The sequence below is a fragment of the Homarus americanus genome, unplaced genomic scaffold (genome assembly GCF_018991925.1).
Source record: "Homarus americanus isolate GMGI-L3 unplaced genomic scaffold, GMGI_Hamer_2.0 scaffold49667, whole genome shotgun sequence".
NCBI lineage: Eukaryota > Metazoa > Arthropoda > Malacostraca > Decapoda > Nephropidae > Homarus > Homarus americanus.
Genome location: NW_024738608.1, coordinates 1762061 through 1784807, shown reverse-complemented (window position 1 = coordinate 1784807; position 22747 = coordinate 1762061). Strand labels below are relative to the sequence as shown.

Below are 22747 nucleotides of genomic sequence, written 5' to 3'. Positions count from 1 at the left end.
TGGCAATATCTTCAGTAATTTATATATTTAAAAAAATTTCTTAGTGCAATTAAAACTACATGTATGTAAAACAAACTGTAATGCATGATTCAAAACAAGAAACTGACAATATAGACCATTATTTACCATTTAATATTTCTGCTGGGAAAAAAGTAATTTGTCATTCCTAAAATATATTATCTATACTGTATTTCACTCACTGCTGATATAGTTACAGAGGCACTAACTACTTGTATGGTTCTAAAATAAGTAAGCTGTTCAAAACTTGTGTGTTGAGGACCAGAAATTTTTAAGTGCCATACTGTATATCACTCTGGAATTTAATCTTCCTTTCATATTCATGCCTTTATCTATACCCTACTTTACTGTTATACTGTATATATTGTTTTAACCACTCACTCTCCTGTCATACAGTATACTCCATATACTTATACCATCTTCGTGCAATCTCATCTATTCAATTCTCAAAACACTTTTTTACAATACTGCACATATTCATGAGGGGGAAAGGGACACTGAATATGTATGGGAAGACTTAAAATCTAGAGGAGCAATGAAAACATTGGAGGCATTGCAATTACAGAGGGAATGGAAAATGAAAGGGGTTCTGAAAATATAGGTTAATTAAATTTTTTGGGGGACAATGAAAATTGTTGGGGACACTAAAAATGTCAGGGTCATTTATAATATAGGGTCTACTGAAAATGCTATGGGTTACTAAAAATTTATAGGGACACGACAAATGCCAAACATTACTAAAATTTAGACAGAAACAAACTGAAAGAGCGGCCAATGAAAATGTATGGGGTACTGAAAATTTACAGGGATCATTGAAAACTGCAAGGAAATGTTGATAATACAGTGGGGGTACAAAATACAGTATAGAAAGGCCAAAGACTTTAATAATTCAAACATCTCGCTACGATATAAAAATGTTTTCACTATTCACTTTGCTGAGAAATAGTGAACCATAATACAGTACAGTATAGTACAGTACACATCTCATTGATATAGGGGGTGGAGGGTACTGTACTCTCCAACTTCCTCTAACATCTTCATCTCTCACCATCATCGTCCCCACCTTATCTAGTACATAGTCTTGGCACACATCCTTCTGCAGCGACTGAAGAATAATGAATGTAATGTAATGTAATATAGTTAACAATGACTATAATTGTTGTAACTAGAAATTCTGTTTATGTACCTGTTGTTGAGTCAGCTGGGTGAACTTGGTTCGAGACACCAATGTAGTATTTGGTCCAGGAAAACTCAGACTACGTTTATCAGTTTATTGGTGTTGCTAGGAGAACTGTGCTCTAGCACGGAGCGAGAGTGAGTGGCCGTTCTTTGGCTTTGGAGTCATGAGTTATGAGGTGAAAGAAGATTATTAGGGGTTGAAGAAAAAGTGGTGAAACTGAAATACAGTAGTAGAAAGAATCTAGGCTCAACCAGATCGCTTCTTCTTTCCTATTGGTGTTTTATCTTTGTTTTGCTCCCTTGGGTCGTCAGACCTTGTATTAATATTGGTTTATTTATATAGTGCTGCTTATAATACTTTTTTACTGCAATGGAGTTAGTGAGCCCTCCCAGGTCCTTGTGTGGCTGGGAGGCCGCCCACGAGTATATATACCGGCTGACTGAACGAAGCTGTCTCGAACCAAGTTCATCAAGCTGACTCAACAATAGATACATAAACAGAATTGCTAGTTACAATAATTATAGTCATTGTTAACTATATTACATTACATTACATTACATTCATTATTCTTCAGTCGCTACACTTCTTTTAAATTCTTTTTACATTTCCTGTAGTCTCCCTTACCAATTACCTTGTAGTGGATTTCTCCCCTACAAACGCTGTTTGTCGCTGAGTAGCCGACCCCGCGAATTCCCCAGTGTATGCCTCGTGGTCTAGGTCAACCAGCGCCGCCCACGGAGCGGGGGTCAACTATTAAGCCACGCCTACCTCCGCTATAAAAGACCTGACCTCATGGTGACCTCGCTCTTTTCTACCTACACCAACCAGCAAGCAACACCTCCTCCTCCTCCTCCGCCGCTGCCTGACGGCCCTCGCTCCCGCCGGCGAGCATGGCGACCCACAAGCTGTCCTCCTCTGAGCACCCTCACCAACCAGCTCTCTCTACATCACGCTTGTAACCACGCTGCCACTTCCCAGCACCAAGCTGCATTGTACATCCAATACAACATGTATACAGAAAGCGCATTGTGAGTTTCCTTCCTCCATCCCATCCTGAGTGTGAACACAAACACAAATTACATCCCACAAATGGTGACCCCCGGAGATTTGCACTCACACAGGATGGAGGAGAAACCGATCACGCTCCCAGTCTTCAAGCAACATGGAAGACTGGCTTATCCACACAGAGGCAGCTCTCATCGGCTCTACAGCTACTGTCTCTACACCGCAGGTTAGACACCCTAGAGCAGCACTGCTTCTCTAAGCAGACACCAGCTCCTCTTCCTGCCCCAAGCACCACGTCCTACCGACCCCAGCACACCTGTCCTGCCTCAGACGCTGTCCCCGGCCCAGCAGTACCCCCTGCCGCTACTCCTGATGCAGCCCCTGCTCCCGACGCAGCCCATGTGCCTGAGTGCGGACCCACACACCCTCTTTTCTCCCTCAGGTACTCCCTGCTACTGTCCTGCACCCTGCTGCTGTTGTGGACCCAGCTGCTGTCACGAGCCCTCATCCGCTTCTTCTGAAGCAGCCCCTGCTCCTGACCCAGGCCCACACATCCCAGCAGGCGCATCTGACGACTCTGTACCTGCCGTGAGGGAAGCACAACATTCATCGCCTCCACACACCCTTTTTCTCCCTCTCTACTCCCACAGATATTGTGTATCTTGACAGTTGTCTCCTCTAGCGGCCGGCTCATCCACGCCCTCGTCGTTATTGCTCACATGTGGCATGCACCGCCCGTTCTACCTCACATGTGCCATGCTCCCCTGCAGACAACAAGTCTCCTACACCGCCTGGAGGGAAGGGGGGAGTACTGTAGTGGATTTCTCCCCTACAAACGCTGTTTGTCACTGAGTAGCCGACCCCGCGAATTCCGCAGTGTATGCCTCGTGGTCTAGGTCAACCAGCGCCGCCCACGGAGCGGAGGTCAACTATTAAGCCACGCCTACCTCCGCGATAAAAGACCTGACCTCGTGGTGACCTCGCCCTTTTCTACCTACACCAACCAGCAAGCAACACCTCCTCCTCCTCCTCCGCCGCTGCCTGGCGGCCCTCGCTCCCGCCGGCGAGCATGGCGACCCACAAGCTGTCCTCCTCTGAGCACCCTCACCAACCAGCTCTCTCTACATCATGCTTGTAACCACGCTGCCACTTCCCAGCACCAAGCTACATTGTACATCCAATACAACATGTATACAGAGAGCGCATTGTGAGTTTCCTTCCTCCATTCCATCCTGAGTGTGAACACAAACACAAATTATACCCCACAACCTTCTTACCAAAATCATCATCTACTTTTCTTTTGCTCAATCACAGTATTTTTTTCCTTGTCATCTTATTAAAGGTCCTATACAGTATAAAGTCCCTAAACAACTCCAGAGAGAAAAAAGTTTTTCTCTTTCAATGCAACTTAGTTTTCATACAATACTCAACGGACTTACTGGTGAATACCAAAATAATAAAAAAAATTTTACCTCGTTTTCTTTCCTCACCACTGGATTGATTAGTGGGTGGTGGTACACTTGACTTTGTCTCTGGTTTGTGCACTTCAGCATCCTGGAGGTTGCTGGTACACTTTTGGTGCTGGGGCTTGAGTGGTATGAAATCGGGATACCTGACCTTCTTTGGTAGCTGTGGAACATAAGATTAAAAAAACTAATATGGCTGTATTATCAATGCATTAAAGGCTTTTAATTATTTCCTTACTTAGTCATTTAAGCCTCTAAACCGATGGTTCCCAAACTTTTTCACATGACGCTCCCCTTTTGCTTTAAGCCAAACCATCAAGCTCCCCTCCCCATTTATTAAAATCAATTTACTCAACTTTTAAAAAATTTACATCTTGTACAGTATTGTACTCGTATTTATATTACTATCAAAATCAAATAACTTGTAATTATTTTATCTATATATCTCATGCATTTGAGGATGATTGAAATAGACTCACCCCCTGGATCAACTCTCTGCCATGATTTTCACAGGAAGGTTCATGTTGTCCAAACATAGTCATCTCCTGTAATGTCGTTATCAACTGGTTGTTCTGCCATGTTGTCTTGTCATAAAGGATATCATAAAATGATACATTGAAGTATTCTGGAAACATTAACACAGAAAGAATTAGATAATAAAACAAAACTATTAAAATATAGAGTATGGTACTGAATACAAAAAATATCTCTCATTATGCATGGTCATAAATATTACTGGTAAATTAAATTATTAGCAGATAGGTATGGCTCTCACCCAGAGTGATTGTTGTGGCTAAAATACTATCATAAACTCTTCTCTGGTGTCCCCACATGTCAACTAATAGTGTTTATATTTCAAGACTGTTAGTTTATTAATGATTTGAGAAACAGTATTAGATCTATCTTCAACTTTTTCAGATCAAATGACTAAAGAAAATGCTCGACTCCAAAAGGTCAATGTGAAGAGATGTATGGAGGTGAGAACAGTGCCAGATTTAACCCTGTGGAGGCCCATGGGCAGCCTCTTTGTGGAGGCCCCCCTCATTATAACTACCCCAAGAGGGTGGGGTGGCGAGTGAAGCGAGCCTAAACATCTGGGAGTTCCGGGAGGCGCTGTAAGCCCCCCGGGAAAATTTTTAAATTTAAACACTTCTTTGGAGAATTTTGAAGCCATATGCAGTTATATTGAGAAAATTAGAACATTGAGAAATTTTTAATTAACTGTATATTTATTGATAGTGTACAAATTCCCAACACACACACACACACAAAAGTGAGACATGACTGGAGTCATTCATGTGGTTTCAAGTCGACCAGCCCTGATATAGCTACTACCGCACATGTGGAGGCCCCTGGGCAGCTGCCCACTTTACCCACTCCTGAATCCGGCCCTAGGTGAGAAAAACAATGCTGGTCAGAAAGTGCCTCACGAGGAGAGTGATTTTGCTTAATTTCTTTCTGTCATTTTCAGATTACAGTACTAAAAGTTGATGAAGGCAGATTTATCTTACAGTAGAGTAGTCCCTTGTAAAATTATAGGGTTGGCTGACAAAATTATAGGTTTATGGGAAATAGGGGGTTAAGTTCCATGGCCATGGATAAAACTTGTCAAAGCCTAACTAAGTTGCCTGTTTCTTCACTAAGGAATATCGGTATTGTACATTTAATTAATTATGAGTCACATACATATAAAATAGCTTAATATAAATTAAATAGTACAGAGTAATATTAATTTTACAGCAAAACCTTCAGTAAAAACGCTCTACGTCCTATAAACTGAGGCTCGCCGTGCATGAAACACGAGTGCCGAAGGCAAATTGTTTACCATTTATTATACGACACTTTACACTGAAACGCGGGTAGTTTCAACAAAAATATTGTACTGTATATCTCCATTCAAGTATTTATTCAAGTCAGTTAGAAGGGAATATTATTGTAATACAACAGTTTTTAACTAAACCATTCGAAAAGCGATTATGGTAACATCTTTTGAACGAAAGAAAGCGAAAGTCATTGTTTTCGTCACGATTTTATCCCACTTTCCACTTTAATACGTACGTAATTTCAGCAAAAATATTACCTTTCCGTGAATGTATTATATCAAGCACAGTGTGAATAGAATATCATTATAATATAACAAAATTTTAACCGAAAACTATTAAAAAACGAGTAACATCTCAAGAACAGAAGCTTAGGTAAAGTCTTTTGTTTTTGTCATGTATTTTATCCTATTTTACATTGAAATACATCACCTTTCAGCAAAACTACTTTTATTTCCGAGAATATATTCATTCAGGCGCAGTTTAGGTAAAATATACGTGTGGTGTAATAGTTTTTTAACTGAAAACGATTCGAAAAACACGTACCCTCTAGCCCTGTTCAAGGAGAGGACTGGGAAAAGCTGTTTGGTGCTGCAGACGATGACAAGGAAAATGATTTTGATGGATTTTAATGAAAATATTCATAAATATGGTATCGTAGTATTTATTCAAGTCAATTAGGATAGAATATTATCGTAATACAACAGTTTTTTAACTGAAAACCATTCGAAAAGCGATTACGGTAACATCTTTTGAACGAAAGAAAGCGAAAGTCATTGTTTTCGTCACAATTTTATCCCACTTTCCACTGTAATACGTACGTTCAGCAAAAATATTACATTTCCGTGAATGCATTATATCAAGCACAGTATGAATAGAATACCCTTGTAATATAACAATATTTTAACCAAAAACTATTAAAAAAACGAGTAACTTCTCTTGAACATCGGAAGGTTAGGTAAAATCTTTTGTTTTCGTCATGTATTTTATCCTATTTTACATTAAAATATATCACGTTTTAGCAAAACTACTATTTATTTCCGAGAACATATTCATTCAGGCACAGTTAAGGTAAAATATACATGTGATGTAACAGTTTTTTAACTGAAAACGATTCGAAAAACACGTGTACCGTCTAGGTGATACAGCTGGTGGTGCGTCATGCGTCGTTGTAAACAATAGGAGGTTGAAGTAGATTACCGGGTATTATATTAAGTGTGAAATATCGAAAAGGTTTTTATTACCGGTATTTTTTGTAGATCAATGAGAACTGTGATACCGTATATGATATGATAAGTTAGCCTGTGCTAAGAACTTCAACATAGACTACTGAAAGCACATTGTAAGGTAATTTAGCCTATTGTAAGTTGGTGAGCTTCATTTACTGAAGGAACTGCACAACTTTTCATTACTAATTGGTACATATTTTACGTTTCCATTGTTTACTGGCAGCAAATGGTAAATATTTTTCATGTCTGAAGCTAAAAGTTGCTCCTCGCCCTTCCCATCATGCACGGGTTCAACCTAACAAAACTATTACGCATGTATAGGACGACCCCCAATTTTTTGCCTAAAAATTTGGTCTTAAAAACTCGAACTATACACGAGTATATACGGTATGTATGTTTATATGCTGCCTTTATTGAATATATATATTATATATTATGTTACTTCTTACCAAAGTCAGAAAGTGTTTAGGCTTGTGTAAACACGAAATGTGTTAGGCACATTGTAACGAAGAACAGAGAATAAACAACCAGCCAGACAGACCATGTGACTCGTCATTCTCCCATTAAATAACCCAAGATACTACAGTAGGTTGCCAAGTTAGACTGTCCCTGTGGCTACATCCCCCTTTCTTTTCCCCTATCAGACCAAGCTGTGTTATTGTTATTTTTGTTCAAGTCGGAATGCGACGCTCAGCAATGTTACCTAGGTATGTTAATTCCTAGCTAACTCACCACGCCAACATACAGGCAATTAAAACAAATAATAATTACTTAATAAGTAATATTAGGAGGACACGTCACTACCTGGCATTTAATTGCAATTCTCAAAACCCCCTCCTTCACCCCCCACCATACGCATCACGACCTTCATCTCTTGCCTGGCGATTCAGCTGTAAATACACACGAAGGAGAGCTCCTCGAATTTGTGTTGTAATTGCTGAAATACTAAGCTCCGTGAGGATTTTATATATGGTATTTGTACTTATTAGCACAGTGATGAAGTAGAGTGACTTTTATTTTGTTATGGCTCTCAATTATTGTATTTGGGACAATTTCTTATACGATCTCTGGTCAGCATCATGGCGACCACAACACGTCTTCTTTGTGAAGTCGTTTAGATCGTTGTGACTATTCCTTGCCTTTAAGTCACTCAGTGAATGTCGCTGAGCCCTCCTGGGCTCGTCTTCACTGAAAGAGAATATGTGAATACAGTCAACCCTCGCTTTACGCGGTCCCACATTCCGCGTTTCCACGTTTACGCGGTACCCTGCCAAAACCAGGATGCTCACATTCCGCGGTGCGTGTACCCCTTTACGCGGAGAGTGTCTGGCTCGACGCTATTTTTAGATTCGCCCCTCCCACCTGCTCCCGCCTCCGCCTGGGCAAGCCGCGCGGTAAGGTTGCGCAGTGCATGTCTCTGTTGCGTTATCACTGACGTATCGGACTGTGATTGGCCATGCATCCCTACCTCCCTCCGCTGCTAGCTGTAATTGGTTTAAAGTAATATGACGTGTCCACCCGGGGGAGGGAGGGAGGGAGGAAAGACGACGCTTGACATAGCCGCAGCAGTTTCATCCCTCCAGGCCACACCGTGTAATCGTGCATCCATTGTTCTGTAAAATGGCTTCCGCCGGACCACCACCCCCAGAGAGAAACCTTTCCTTGCCTGGACCCAGCCGCCCTAAGCCAAAGAAGACACGACGTTCCTTAAGCTACGAGGTGAAGTACAAGATCATCCAAGAGTTGGAGAAAGGAACAAGACAGGTTGATTTGGCGCGCCAGCATGGTGTGAACGAATCTACGATCCGGACGATAAAGGAGGATGCAGCCAAGATAAAGGAGCACATGAACATCACAAAGACTACAGGTGCTTCTATGATCAAGTATTTCCACAACCAGGTGCTTCTCAAGACGGAAAAATTACTTGTGAGCTACTTGGTGCGTCAGGCGCGACGGAACATGGCGGTGGACACGCGCTCTATTAAGGAGTACGCACGTGAACTGTATGCTGCAGTGTCATGAAAGATGGGAATAACAGAGCCCAAACCCTTTAATGCTTCCTCTGGGTGGTTACAGAGGTTTAAGAAGAGGAACAAGATCACCAATATCAACATTGGTGGTGAAGAAGCTAGTGCTGACCGTGTTGCGGCTGGGGAATTTCCTCCGTTTTTACGTGAGATTATGGAGGAAGGACAGTACACCGACGACCAGGTGTTTAACATGGTCGAATCTGGTCTTTTTTGGAAAAAGCTACCTTCCAAGACCTTCGTTGTGAAGAATGCCAGCAAGATTCGGGGCCGGTAGTTGCAGAAGGAGCGCATCACCGTCCTGTTTACCACCAATGCCTCTGGTACCTGTAAGCTCAAGTTATCGGTGATCCACACAGCACGCAAGCCGCACGCCTAAAAGAGCATGGACATGACCAAGCTAAATGTCCACTGGCTGACTGCACGTAAGGCGTGGATGTTCTCTACACTGTCCCTCTCCTGGTTTGATGACTGTTTCGTTCCCGATGTGAAGAAATTCTGTGAGCAACATAATGTGCCATTCAAGATTTTGTTGCTGCTGGACAACGCACCAGGACACTCGTCCCTACTGTTAGATCGTCACCCCAACGTAAAAGTGGTCTTCCTTCCTCCCAACACTACGTCTATATTGCAGCCCATGGACCAAGAATTGATCTGTAATGTAAAAGCTGCATTTTCTGCTAAAAAATTCAACCTCCTGAACGACTACACCAACACCAAGGAAGAGTTGCGTAACCTGAGTGACACCAACACGGATAGCAAGAGTGAAGACGACGAGAATCAACAGTTGGCAGAGCAAGAAGTACTTTTAAAACAATTCTGGAGAACATTCAATGTCAAGAAAGCTGTGGACTTCTTGGTGGAGGCATGGGATCAGCTGTCTGTAGCAACTGTTCGTCACGCATGGAGACATGTGTTGCAAGGCATTCCGGGTGTTAGGCAGAGTAAATCTGTGACTGGTGAGGTTCAGACTGTTGCAGTAGGAGTGGACCTTACCAGAGAAGCTGCGCAGAGTGTTACAGTTGCAGGCTTCTCCGAGACCACCAACGATGACATCCTGGAGGTGATAAGGGATCCTGATGTGACTTCCGACGAGATGGTAGATGATGATGACGTCAGTGAAGAGGCAGGTGGTGTGTCATCCCAAGAAGAACGCCACTTATCCCATAGTAATGTTAGGGGTGCCATCGAGTGTATTGAGAAAGTCAAGCTCCTCCTTTCCGACGACCCTGACGCAAACAGGTATGAAATCTTCACTACCCAGCTGTTGCAGACTATGGAGCCTTACATCAAGGTTTATCACGACAACATAAACACCAGCTGTCAGCAAAGCATAACAGAGTTCTTCGCCCGCAACCCACCACAGCCAGCCCAAGCCAGTGATAGTGACAGAGGCAGAGACAGTGATGATGACTTTGAGGGATTTGTCAGGGAGGCACTAGTAAGTGTGGATGACACCGATGAAGACTCACCTGAGGGCCAGTAGCCTGCCCTCTGCCTTGGAACCAGCCTCCATTCCCTACGCCGACCCATCTCTTCTACTAACGTAAGTGTTAACCCCCAACCTTGTTTTTTTCTAACCTAACCTTCAGTTTATTCTTCTCTTATTGACTGTTCCCTTCTATATTATGTGTGGATGAATACCATCATAAAGTTAAGATGTTATTTTTAGTAAAACGTACGTATTGTGTCGGGAAAAAGTGGAGTTTGGGGGTCGGCCCGGTCTCTATTTCAATTAATCCCATATGTTATGTTGTTCACTTTACGCGTTTCTCACTTTACATGGGCCGCCGTGGGTTGAATTAACCGCGTAAAGTGAGGGTTCACTGTACTGTATTTACAACTATCTGTCACAGTTCATCACACAGTACACAGTAGCTAACAATCTGTCTAAAAAATGCCTCCTGTTTTAGACAATGTCCCTTGCCACCCACAGACTATGGTTGACTGGTGTGACAACATCGAGGTAATGTTTTGCCACAAACACCACTGCACTGCTCCAGCCCCTTGATCAAGGTGAAATAGCCACATTTAAGGCTCACTACACATGCCATGTGATTGTGCAGATGGTAGCTGAAACAGACAGTGGTAGATTGTCTGTGAGAGACTTCTGGAAGGGGTATAATATCAAGAAAGTCCTTGACAACATGACACAGTCCTGGGAGGAATTGCCACCTCCTACGATGAATGGTGTGTGGTGACCGCTTTGGCCTGAGACTGTCCATAGCTTCCTGGGGCTACAACCGTGCACCAGATGTCCCTGAGGTCACCAATAAAATTGTCTCTTTGGCAAAGCAAGCTGGCTTCAATGAGGTCACAGAAGAGGAAATCACTGAGCTCCTCATCTCTCATGAGAAGGAACTCAGTAATGAAGACTGTTGGAGATGGAGGAGCAGAAGAAGCAGGAAGCAGAGGAGTCACCATGCACCTTCCCTACTTTAACTTTGGCAAAGCTTGAAATAATCCTGGAAAGCATGTGGACCACCAGCCAGAATTTTTTTTACCTGGACTCTGATGCTGAACTCAGCCTCAAGATCCAAAATGGCTTCGAGGATTTGTCCAGCTGCTACAAGAAGCTTCACCGTTAGAAGAAAGGGCAGACAAAACAGGTCAAGGTCACAGATTTCTTTAGGCCTGTTTCTAAGTCTCAGTGAGAAGAGCCTCAACTACCAACTTCCTCTGCCATCTGTAACCTTTTTAGGAAGAAAAAGCATCAGCCAGACTCTTCACCATCAACTTCATCCGCCGTCTGTGCATTATTTATGAAGAAAAAGCATCAGCCAGCCCCTCTGCCAGTCTCTCCACCTACATTCACTGGGTTTAAGAACCCTGACAATACTGCACCCTTCACCCTAGCCAACATATTCCTCCAGCCTCAGGGAGGAATGCCGACTCAACAGTTCAACACAAGTAAATACAGTATTTACTGTACAGTAGTTAGAGTTTTATTTGATTGATATATAAGTCTGGTAAATTTTCTTGCTTGCCGGTGTGCACAAAAGAGATATGTCGAGGGTAGATGGGAGTTTATGGAGGATGGCCGGTCCTTAACTCCCTGAATTTGTTATGTTCTTATGGGATTAATTGCTTGATAACCATCGATTCACTATTCAACGACTTTTCCCGGTCCCTATATGCATCAGTTATCGGGGTACACCTGTATCTAAACAACATTCAAATACATCTGATACTGCTATCATATTTTATTTTTTTGAATGCTCCATGAAACAAATATCTTTTAACTTACTTTGTGGAGCCTTTGCAACGACATTGTGGTAAATATCAGCCAGATGGATATTATGTGGCTTGGTTCCACCTTCACTCAGCATGTCTAACAAAACAGCTTTTTCATCCTCTTCATTTATGTAATATTCACTGAAAAAAGAAAAGCAAAGGTTTGATCTTCTTCATTAGATTTCATATCAGAATAGTCAGCAACGAAGAAGCAATAAAACCACCTTGTGATCAAATGAGATACTGTAGTTTAAAGATTTACTGCAATATCCCTCATCCCTATTGCTTTATAGTGAACCAATCCCCTTCCCCAGACACAAAAAATGCATCATTGCACAACACAACTCCTAAACACTCAACACTATCCCACCTACACCAGTCAATGACCATCAACAAACACAATCACCGAACAACCTTTCCATCTAAAAACTCTAATCAAACATCATGGTAAACAAACTTCTATATAAAATCACTCTTACATAGTCTTATAAAACTATAATATGGTTACAACTCTTTTTTTAACCAATATCAAGACAACACTGAATCCATCTACAATCAAGTCTGTCCACATTACAATGCTGCCTCACACATTACAACTCATTGCACAACATGTTTGGCATTTACCCAAAACAGACAATCTTTCAAACTAAATTCCATAAAACATCTTTGGGCATCATCAGCATTGAAAACAAGTTTGGATGCACATACACACATTTCAATGTTCCTCTCCAGCAGAACAGCAGGGTACAAAAAGGCATTATGAGTAGTTGTACATATACCAATAAACTTTTTCATCTCTATATCTGTATATCTGTATTAAAGTCTATATGTTTATGTGCTCTGAATGAGATGATTACAGGGAAAATTTCAATACCACACAAATTGAAAACCGATTTGTGATGTTCTTAAAATTTTCAAAAGCTTACTTGAAGTTTCAAGTTAACCAGAAAACTCCCCGCATACACTGTAGTCATAAAAATTGATTTTAAATACTTTTACTAATCCTAATTTTGGAGACTCACCTGAACCCCTGGTGATTAAACATCTTCCTGTAAGAGAAAAAAAAAATTCAGTACACTAGTAGTCGTGTGTGTAATAATATACTTTACTATACGAACTGTGATAATGAACATTATTATACATAATCAAATACTGTACAGTAATAACCCCATTAGCCAGAATAATAGGTGGAAAGCTTTTCCGGGAGTGTGAGAGGTTTGAATAGTAGACCACGTTCTTTGTAGACTTTACTCTTACAGCATCAGACGGTGACTGGCAACCTGGCGCTGCCACAGACAAGCTCACACCTCAACACATGGGAAAACATATTGTACGATGGTACTCCATTTCACAATCTCACATCTCCCCCCCCCCCCAAGTTAAAAGGAAATGACAATGCACATTTGAACTAACAAAAGGAAAACAATGCATTCATAAAAACAACAATAATGCAGGAAAAACGAGTCAAACAAAGGAAAAAAACAGAAAAAAACCCTCTAAACTTATTTTACATCACATACACTACACCACGTAGTCCGTTAACCAGCCCGGAGGCCTACGGCCTCTCCTGGGCCTGGCCGCGCTCGACTGGGGAGGGGCCGTGGGTGCGGAGGAGGGCGCGGGTATGGAGGGCACAGCAGAAGGGGGGCCAGGAGGCACAGCTTGGTGCGCCACCGGAGTAGTAGGCACAGGTGTAGAGCCGTTTCGCAGGTGGCGTCTGTTGCGGATGGACACCCTGCCACTGCCACTCAACCTGACGGCATACTGCCTGTGAGGGCGGGCTTCCACCACTATGCCTGTCCTGTCCCAGAGCTTGGTAGCTGCGTCCTGCACACGCACCTGCGTGCCCACGACTAGGGGAGCCAGCTGGCGGGACACCTCCCTCCGCGACAGAAGGACCCCATCCTGGGTTTCGGCCAAGCGCACCTCCCTCATACGAAGTGCCCGCCGCCAGTGCTGGTCCACCTTATAGTGCTGTCTGGCCACGGGAACGCCGTCACGGAGCTGGCGGCCAGTGGCAAGTTGGGCGGGCGACTTGTTCACCCCCCGCAGAGGCGTGTTCAGGTACTGGAGGAGGGCCTGGGATGTCCTATCGCAGTCCAGGCTACCCCCGGGCCCAGTGTTATCCCTGAGGAGCCTCTTGGCAGCCTTGACCCCAGCCTCTGCCCTGCCATTGGACTGGGGGAAGTGGGCCGACGAGAGGCGCACCTCGACCCCCCATGACTTGAGGAAATCTGTCATCTCAAGGCTGGCAAGGTTGGTACCTCCATCCGTGGAGATCTGCTCAGGTACCCCCCACCTCGTGAAGTAGGCCCGCAGACTGGCGATGATTTTTCCAGAGGTGGCCTCGTTGGGGAAGTGGGCGATCTCCAGCCAACCTGTGAGTCGGTCAGCATATGCTAGGTACGTGCGGCCCTGCAGGTGGAACAAATCGGCCACCACTTGTTGAAAGGGATAGTCTGGCGCTGGGGTCAGAACCAACGACTCCGGAGGCTGGGAAGGGGCGTGGGTCTCGCAAGCAGCACACCGGGACCGATGATACTGCAGGTCACCCTCCATGCCAGGCCAATAGACAGACTGCCGGGCCCGCCTGAGCATTGAGTCGAGGCCCTGGTGCCCCACATGCAGGTTAACGGCGACCCGGTGGCGGAGGGAGTCGGGGATGACAAGGCGCACGCAGCCCTGGTCAAAGGTGTAGGTGACCAAACCCCTGACCACAGCCAACCTGTCCCTCACCGAGAAGTACGGGCGCAGACAGGCCACCTCCTGTGACTTGTGGGGGCGCGAGTCGTCCGCCAGCACCCTCGACACAAGAACCTGGTATACTGGGTCGTCCGCAGCCGCTTTGCACACTGTGTCTTCGTTCATAGTGATGCACCCATCCTGATCCAGTGCTGCGATTGTGACTGCACACACTGCAGCGCACAGGTTCTCCTCTTGGTCCATGTCCTCCGCGTCAAGCGCTGCCCTGAGGGAGGGGAAGCGGGATAGGGCATCAACTGCACAGTTTCGCTTCCCTGGCAAGTATTTGACCGTGAATCGGTACTGCAGGGTCTTCTCCTTGAGCCTGAACAGGCGTGGATTCGCCACATCCGTGAGGGCTCTGTCCCCAAGCAAGCCAACTAAGGGGCGGTGGTCCGTCACCAGAATGAGGTTCGGGCAGCCAAGGAGGAACAGCCTGGCTTTGCGCAGGCACCATACCACAGCCAGGGCCTCCCCTTCTACTGCAGCATAGACGGCCTCGGCCGTGCTCTGATGTCAGCTACCGCACAGAGCCAACCGCCACCCTCCCTTGCAGCAGAAGGGCGTCTCTGGAGAGGCACAGGCACAGTATTGTTGCAGGGCGACGAAGCCGATGCCCTCCCTGCTCCAATCCATGACAGCTGCCGTAGGCCTGGATTTGTCATAGTACACCAAGCCGTTCCTGGCCAACTGACAGATGGTGTCCTGGGCCTGGCGAAACTTGAGCCACAGCTGGTCGTCCCAATACACCCGCTTGCCCACTGGCTTCTTGAGGAGCTCACGGAAGGGCTCCATCACAGGTGCAGTGGCAAGGAAGGGAGCCAACTGGTTAACCAGGCCATGCCAGGACCTGATGTCAGTGATTGATGGCTGATCAGGCATGGGGAAGTCCTTGATGGCTGAAAGACGTTGGGCAGTGGGCTGGTAGAGGTCCCACCCCAGGAGGAAACCCACAAACTCGGCTTTTCTCCTGCAGAACAAGAACTTTTCTGGTTTCAGTGTGATACCTGTGTGAGCACAGGTCTCCAGAAAATCATAGGTGTGCCAGAACGCCCCGTTCATCACACTGGAGTCATAGAGTAGAGTGTCATCCACACACTTGTACTTGCGGGGCACATCCTGAATAGCGTCGTCAAACCTCTTGGTGTACGCATCTGATGCTGAACAATGTCCCATGGGCAGCCTGCAGTATCGAAAACGGCCCCATGGCGTGATGAACGTGGTCAGGCATCTACTCTCCTCCTCCAACTCCACCTGATGAAATCCCCAAAAGGCGTCGGCGACGGTTTTGAATGAGTGCGCTGGCACCCCAGACACCATGTCGAATGGTGCAGGTGTGTGGTGCGTCACCCTCAGACAGCTTGCATTGAGGCGTTGAAAGTTTACAGTGCGCCTGGGCTGACCGTTTTCTTGCCCACCACGACCATCCTGGCGCACCACTCCGTAGCCTCACCAGCAGGCACTGGCTGGATGACGCCTCTCCTGATGTCCTCCTCCAACTGGGCCTTCACCTCCACTTCCCGGTGTTTCGGAACGGGAGCAGGTGTGTGACAGGCGTAGGGGGTCGTGCCGGGCGTCAGGTGGATATGGTGAGGGGGACCAGTCATGACTGGCAGTGGGGACCTACTGGTGTTGAATGCGGTCGATGAAAAGTGTGTGAGCAGCCATGCCTCCAACCTGGCCACATTCTCTTCTAAAGGAGACAAGGGTATCTCAACTGGCCTAGGAGGGAGACGATTGCTCTCAGGTAAAGGGTTCGGGGGTAGGTCGTCGGCAGTGTGCTGCTCCCCTCCATCGCCCACAGCAGCCACAGCACGTCTATGGAGCGGGAAGTCGACAGGCACCAAGTTGAGGCACTTGCAGGCCTCCAATGACAGGTAGAGGGCCTTGGCTGTCTGCACGAAGTAGACCTCCTGGACGGTGGACCCCTTGCCCACACTGAGGCAGCAGGGGGCGGACCCCAAACACTTGAGCTGTTTGTTCGCCACGTCCCACAGGCCATTACGGGCCCGAAGTTGCCCCGGACACAAACCGATGTCCCGGAGCAGGGATGCCCCTGCCACACACACCATAGCACCCGTGTCAGCCACAGCCAGCACAGGGGTGGCGGGGGAATTGCTCCCAGCCTGGGTCACGAACACTTGTAACCTGGGGTGGCGGGATAGCTGGGCTGTTGCCACTGTGACAGCACCTGATACATCCACAGAAGCACTTAGGACTGTCTTACTCCTACAACACCTTTTGAAGTGACCAACATTAGAGCAATTGCGACATGTAGTCCCACTTACAGGGCAGTTGCTCTTACCGGAGGCATGTGTCATGTCGCAGTTCCCACAGTGTGCACGACTGGGGTGTCCAGGTCGGGTGGCAGCTACCACAGACTCACCCGTGACGTCATTACCAACCGCCGCTGCCTCTGTGGCTGTTCCCACGACTGCCTGGCCAGACGTAGGACACAATACACCAGCATCTCTCACTGCTGCCTCAAATAACATACACTTGTTTCTAAGCTCTTCAACACTATTATATCCCAAGTACCCCTGGAAAATTTCCCTTTTCAACACTTGGTTACTCGGGCCCACCATAACTTTACAACTTTACGTAATAGCATGTACTCAGAGAGGTCGTTATCACAGGTGGGACATTTAAATTCACACTCCACTGCCTCTGCGAAGCATCACTGAAAATATCTTTTCATGGGCTCCTCGTCACCTTGTTTGCTGTTGAAAAACTCGTTCCATTTCACAGCTTGGTTTGACGATTGAAGAACCACTCCACTGATGGCATCCAGGGCTTCCTTGGGCGAGAGCTGCTCCCACTGACCGCTGGGATATCTCGAGTCAATCACCCTTCGGAGTGCCGGGACGCAGTTCAGGCGAATGTGGAGTGTGGCCACCAGTTGTGACCATCCGTTCAACAGCACCCACGACTCCATGGACCACCTCCATGTCCTAAACGCCGCTGCTGGCATTTCTGCCTCACACTTCTCTGGAGCGACCGCTGCTGAGGGCTTCATAACCGGCATAGGAGCATGACCGTGGCCACCAGTAGCTAGAGACGCCATCTGAGCCATCAATGCACTCATGGTCTGCTGCTGGGCGCGCCTGGTGTTCCCCACCGGTGTAGAGATGCCCTAGCATCCCCTTGAGGGCGTCGAGAATCGTGGACGTGTAGGGGCCATGTTGGCTTTATCGTCAGGGCTGTTATGACGTGTCGGGCCCCGGCATTCTACTCACTGCGCCATGTGAGAGGTTTGAATAATAGACCACATTCTTTGTAGACTTTACTCTTACAGCGTCAGACGGTGACCGGCAACCGGGCGCTGCCACAGACAAGCTCACACCTCAACACATGGGAAAACATATCGTATGATGGTACTCCATTTCACAATCTCACAGGGAGTGAGAGATTTACCAGTACAGGGTATTGATAAAAATTTCTCAGTCCCCAGAATTTCTCAAGGGTAATGGGGAAAGTTTTCCAAGAGTCTAAACTATGCATCTTGCACAGACAAACACTCTCCCATTACACTTAGGCCGTGGTCACAAGCAAAAATATTTATGACTAAAAAAAAAGTGCATAAACTTTTATTAACAACATCTGCTCTAATTGTGTGAGATGTGAATTTAGTACCATAATGATCCTGAATAAATTCTCTCAGAAGACAGTTCCAATAACAGATCCTTAAATAAAATATTTTGACACGATATAATGCTGGGACTCGACGCTTTTATGAAAAAGTAAGAAAAATTTATACCAGTCTATAAAATCAGTTCTAATCAAGTTCGAAACACCATTTTTTACCCAAATAATCCTGAATAATTTTTTAAAAAGTTCTATTAAATAATTATATTAAAAAAAAATTTAATATGATACGGACAGTCAAATGAAGGTATTTTGGGGCTGTGACGGTGCAACCAAATATATTTACGGCTAGTAAAAAAGTATATAAACTTTTTATCACACAGCATCTGTTAAAATTGTGTTCGAGAGATGAATTTGGTACCATAATGATTCTAATTAAAATTCCCTATAAGATTATTTCAATAAAAGACTTTAAGCAAAATATTTCAACACAATATAATGATGGGACACAATTTTTTTTAAAGAAAAAACATAAGAAATGTTTATACTGTACTAGAGTTTATAAAATCTGTTCTAGTTAAGTTAGAAACTAATTTATTTTTACTAAAATAATCCTTCATAGTTTATCTAAAAGTTTGTTCAAATAAGAAAACAAAATCTGATGCACTGTACATATATGATACAGGCATGCAAAGCATGGAATTTTACACCCAGTACTGGAGAGAGTTTTCCGATAGTCTAAACAACGTATCACACATGAACAGACACAGAGCTATAATTAGTTACACAAACACAACTGTAAATGTACAATATCCTATAAATAAACAAAATACAGTACAGTCGACCCTCGTTAATTCGGACTAATAGGGGGGGGGGGAGGGTGTCCGTTTTAGCCGATTGTCCGAATTAACCGATTTAGGTTAGGTTAGGTTAGGAAATATAGTACCGTATATACACTGTACGCTGAACATGATACACAGAGACAAAAATACAGGAAATACTGAACTGCAAACATCATATAACTAGCTATATAAAACATTACAATATGTTAATTTCATTTACCTTTGGTAGATGACACATTCCATGGCGATTTCTAAATCGCCATAACCACCCGTCACTAGCTTCGAAATTCTCGATGCCCATATGACTTGCTAGCTTAACAGCAGCAGCTTGTATTTCTACACCACGGACGACATTACCACAGGATCATTTCTGCACAAACCACTTCGTCACTGCCTCCTCAAGATTTGTATCTTTTGCCACTCTCATACGCTTCCTTGCACCAACAGATGATGATTTAGAAGTTGCATCAACATTATATTTCAAAGAAAATGCAATGAGTTTGTCCTTAGCCTTGCGTTTGTCCGAAACTGTTTGCTTTTTAACACCATACTCATCACACACTCTAGACACTGAAGCACCAGCCTCTAACTTCCTTATAAGTTCCAGTTTCTGGTTCACAGAAAGGGTCACATACTTCCTCTTTGGCGTTTTACTCCCCCTTGAAGACATGATGTAAAATACAAGGCTGAAAGATGCCTAATCACTGAAATATCAACGAAAATTGCAAGGCATCACAACACTGATACTCGAATATGGCGCTAGGTCAACAATGACTGGCGTGACTCACGCGTGCACAAGGCCGCCGCGTGACCCATCTATCGGACAATCCCAGAACCATAAATTTGGTATGGACTCGTCTATAACCCTCCCTCGTTTATAGGTCGACCCTGATTTTTTTACCCAAAAATCGTTAATTTATGATATTCCTTGTTTATAGGTCGACCCAAGTTTTTGAGGGTATTGGAACAACAAAACCTTCAGTAAAAACACTCAACATCCTATAAACTGAGGCTCGCCGTGCCTGAAACACCGAGTGCTGAAGGCAAATTGTTTACCATTTATTATTACGACACTTTACACTGAAATGCAGGTAGTATTTATTCAGGTCCATTAGGAGAGAATATTGTTGTATACAACAGTTTTTTAACTGAAAAACATTCAAAAAGCGATTACGGTAAAATCTTTTGAACAACGAAAGAAAGGGCAAGTCATTGTTTTCGTCATGATTTTATCCCACTTTCCACTGTAATACATACGTAATTTCAGCAAAAATATAGCATCATTTCCATATTCATTTCTGAGAATATATTCATTCAGTCACAGTTAAGGTAAAATATACTTGTGATGTAATATTTTAAAGAAAATACCCGGTATTTAGAAATACAGTATCATAGTTTTCTTTTGTTTCAAATTTAATTAACAAAGATTGATGTTTCAAATGCAAAGAACAAAAATTTATGTATCTATAAATAAACTTTAAAAAATGAATACTTTGTTTTACATCGTCCTGTGCTACCATACCATGCATTTGGCTACTTTGGGCTTGCTATGATGACGCAAGAGATCTGTCCTGGCAACTGTACCGACACTCACAGCTGGTGGTGCGTCGTTTCCATTTTTACTGGTAGTTACAGGAAAATATTTTTCAACCTAACGAAACTATTACCCGTTTAGAGGTCGACCCCCAACTTTTTGCAAAAAAATTTGGGGTCCACTAAACATGTAGCTATAAGTATGTTTATTTGAGTGCCCCTTCATAGGAGTCCGTTTTCTCTAGCTTCAGGACGTCTGAGTCTTCCGTTTTCTCTCTTAATCTTAGAGTGCACCAGAGACTTTGTTAATCCTTAGTGATGACACAGATTTTGAAATTGCAACTGGGACAATCCCAGAATCAGAAATTTGATATGGACAGTTCAGATTTCGTCCGATTTATCCGAAATCCGGATTAAAGGGGTCCGAATTAACGAGGGTCGACTGTAATATCTCCCTTAGCCAGAATCCCTCAAACCTGGAACTCAACGATAGCCGGAATTGAAATTTTCTGAGGGGCAGATTTTCCGGAAAATTCCGAAAAAATACCTGTACCCGATACCTGGAAAATTCTGGGGATGGGGGAGTTTTTTGGGGGTTTGAGAGATGAAAATCAGGCACATTTTCTGAAAATTCCAAGAAAATTTTTCCGTTACCCAGAAAATTACGGGGACGAGGGATATTTTTACGGGTTTGAGAGATGATGCAATGGTCAATTTCTGGAACTTCCGAGAACATTTTTCCGTAACCTGGAAAATTCCGGGGAAGACAGAGTCGTCTCGTTACCCGGAAATATCTCATTCCCGGAAGTGCTCTGCACAAATTGTTCCGAATAACGTGGATATCACTGTATTGTATACTACAGGGTACCATTGTACTGTATACAGTACTGTATATTGTACTCACCAACAGATGCTGTTGTCTTCAGCCTACAATAGGCATACACTGTCCACTCTGATGAATGTACAGTACAGTATATGTAACTACTAAATTTTTTCATCTTAATGCTTTAACACTATTTTTGGCTGATTATGTCCTGGTAATAGTTAAGTACAGTACAGTGCTACAGTACTGCACAACACAAATTGTACGTAAAAATAGCAGAGAGAGAGGGATCAAACTTGTACAAAGGTAGCATAATATGAACAAAGCATGTGAGCCTATGGCCTCAGTTTAACAAGCAACTAGCCCACTCACGCATGTGAGGAAACATGCGGATGCATTGGAGCATGATGCAATCTCTTGGAACTCCCAGAAAATTTGTTCCCATGCTCAGAACGGAGAGATGTTCTCAGAAAATGCACATGATTTCGTCCTCGTTCCCATGCCCGGAATGGAGAAAATTATCCTGGAATTTTCTAGAAGGCACTCAAACTTCATTATTTCTATTGGAGAGTTCTGGGGCCCAAAGATTACAGTACGTATATGTAATACAGGTACAAATAATTTTATACATACAGTACAGTGCTATAACTACCTGTACAGTAACAGGGCCGGATTCAGGAGTGGGCAAAGTAGGCAGCTGCCCAGGGGCCTCCACAATCTGGGGGCCTCCACACGTGCGGTAGTAGCTATATCAGGGCTGGTCAACTTGAAACCACATGAATGAGTCCAGTCATGTCTCACTTTTGTGTGTGTGTGTGTGTGTGTGTTGGGAATTTGTACACTATCAATAAATATACAGTTAATTAAAAATTTCTCAATTTTCAAATTTCCTCAATATAACTGCATATGGCTTCAAAATTCTCCAAAGAAGTGTTCAAATTTCAAAATTTTCCCGGGGGGCTTACAGCGCCCCCCGAAACTCCCAAATGTTTAGGCTCGCTTCACTCGCCACCCCACCCTCTTGGGTAGTTATAATGAGGGGGGCCTCCACAAGAAGGCTGCCCATGGGCCTCCACAGGTCTAAATCTGGCACTTTACAGTAATGTCTCCATTAGCCAGAATACTCATTCCCAGGACCTCTCCAATAGCCAGAATTGAAATCAGCCTGGATAATTTCCAGGAAATCTCTCTCCATTCAGGGTCTGCAAAAGAGTTTTCAAGGATAAAAATTCAGGCGTATTTT

The 22747-nt window shown here is 44.3% G+C and overlaps 1 protein-coding gene across 3 annotated transcripts in view; it reads right to left on the bottom strand.

The window, feature by feature from the left end:
* The window catches only part of LOC121874096 (DBH-like monooxygenase protein 1), a 106051-nt gene that overhangs the window by 1879 nt on the left and 81425 nt on the right, over positions 1 to 22747 (bottom strand). For all 3 annotated transcript variants that reach the window (XM_042378010.1, XM_042378012.1, XM_042378011.1), the window contains exons 13-16: positions 13002 to 13028; positions 11993 to 12120; positions 4149 to 4294; positions 3676 to 3832 (exon numbers count right to left, since the gene is read on the bottom strand). In XM_042378010.1, coding sequence (XP_042233944.1) covers positions 3676 to 3832; positions 4149 to 4294; positions 11993 to 12120; positions 13002 to 13028 — 458 coding nt within the window. The remainder of the gene's footprint in view (positions 1 to 3675; positions 3833 to 4148; positions 4295 to 11992; positions 12121 to 13001; positions 13029 to 22747) is intronic.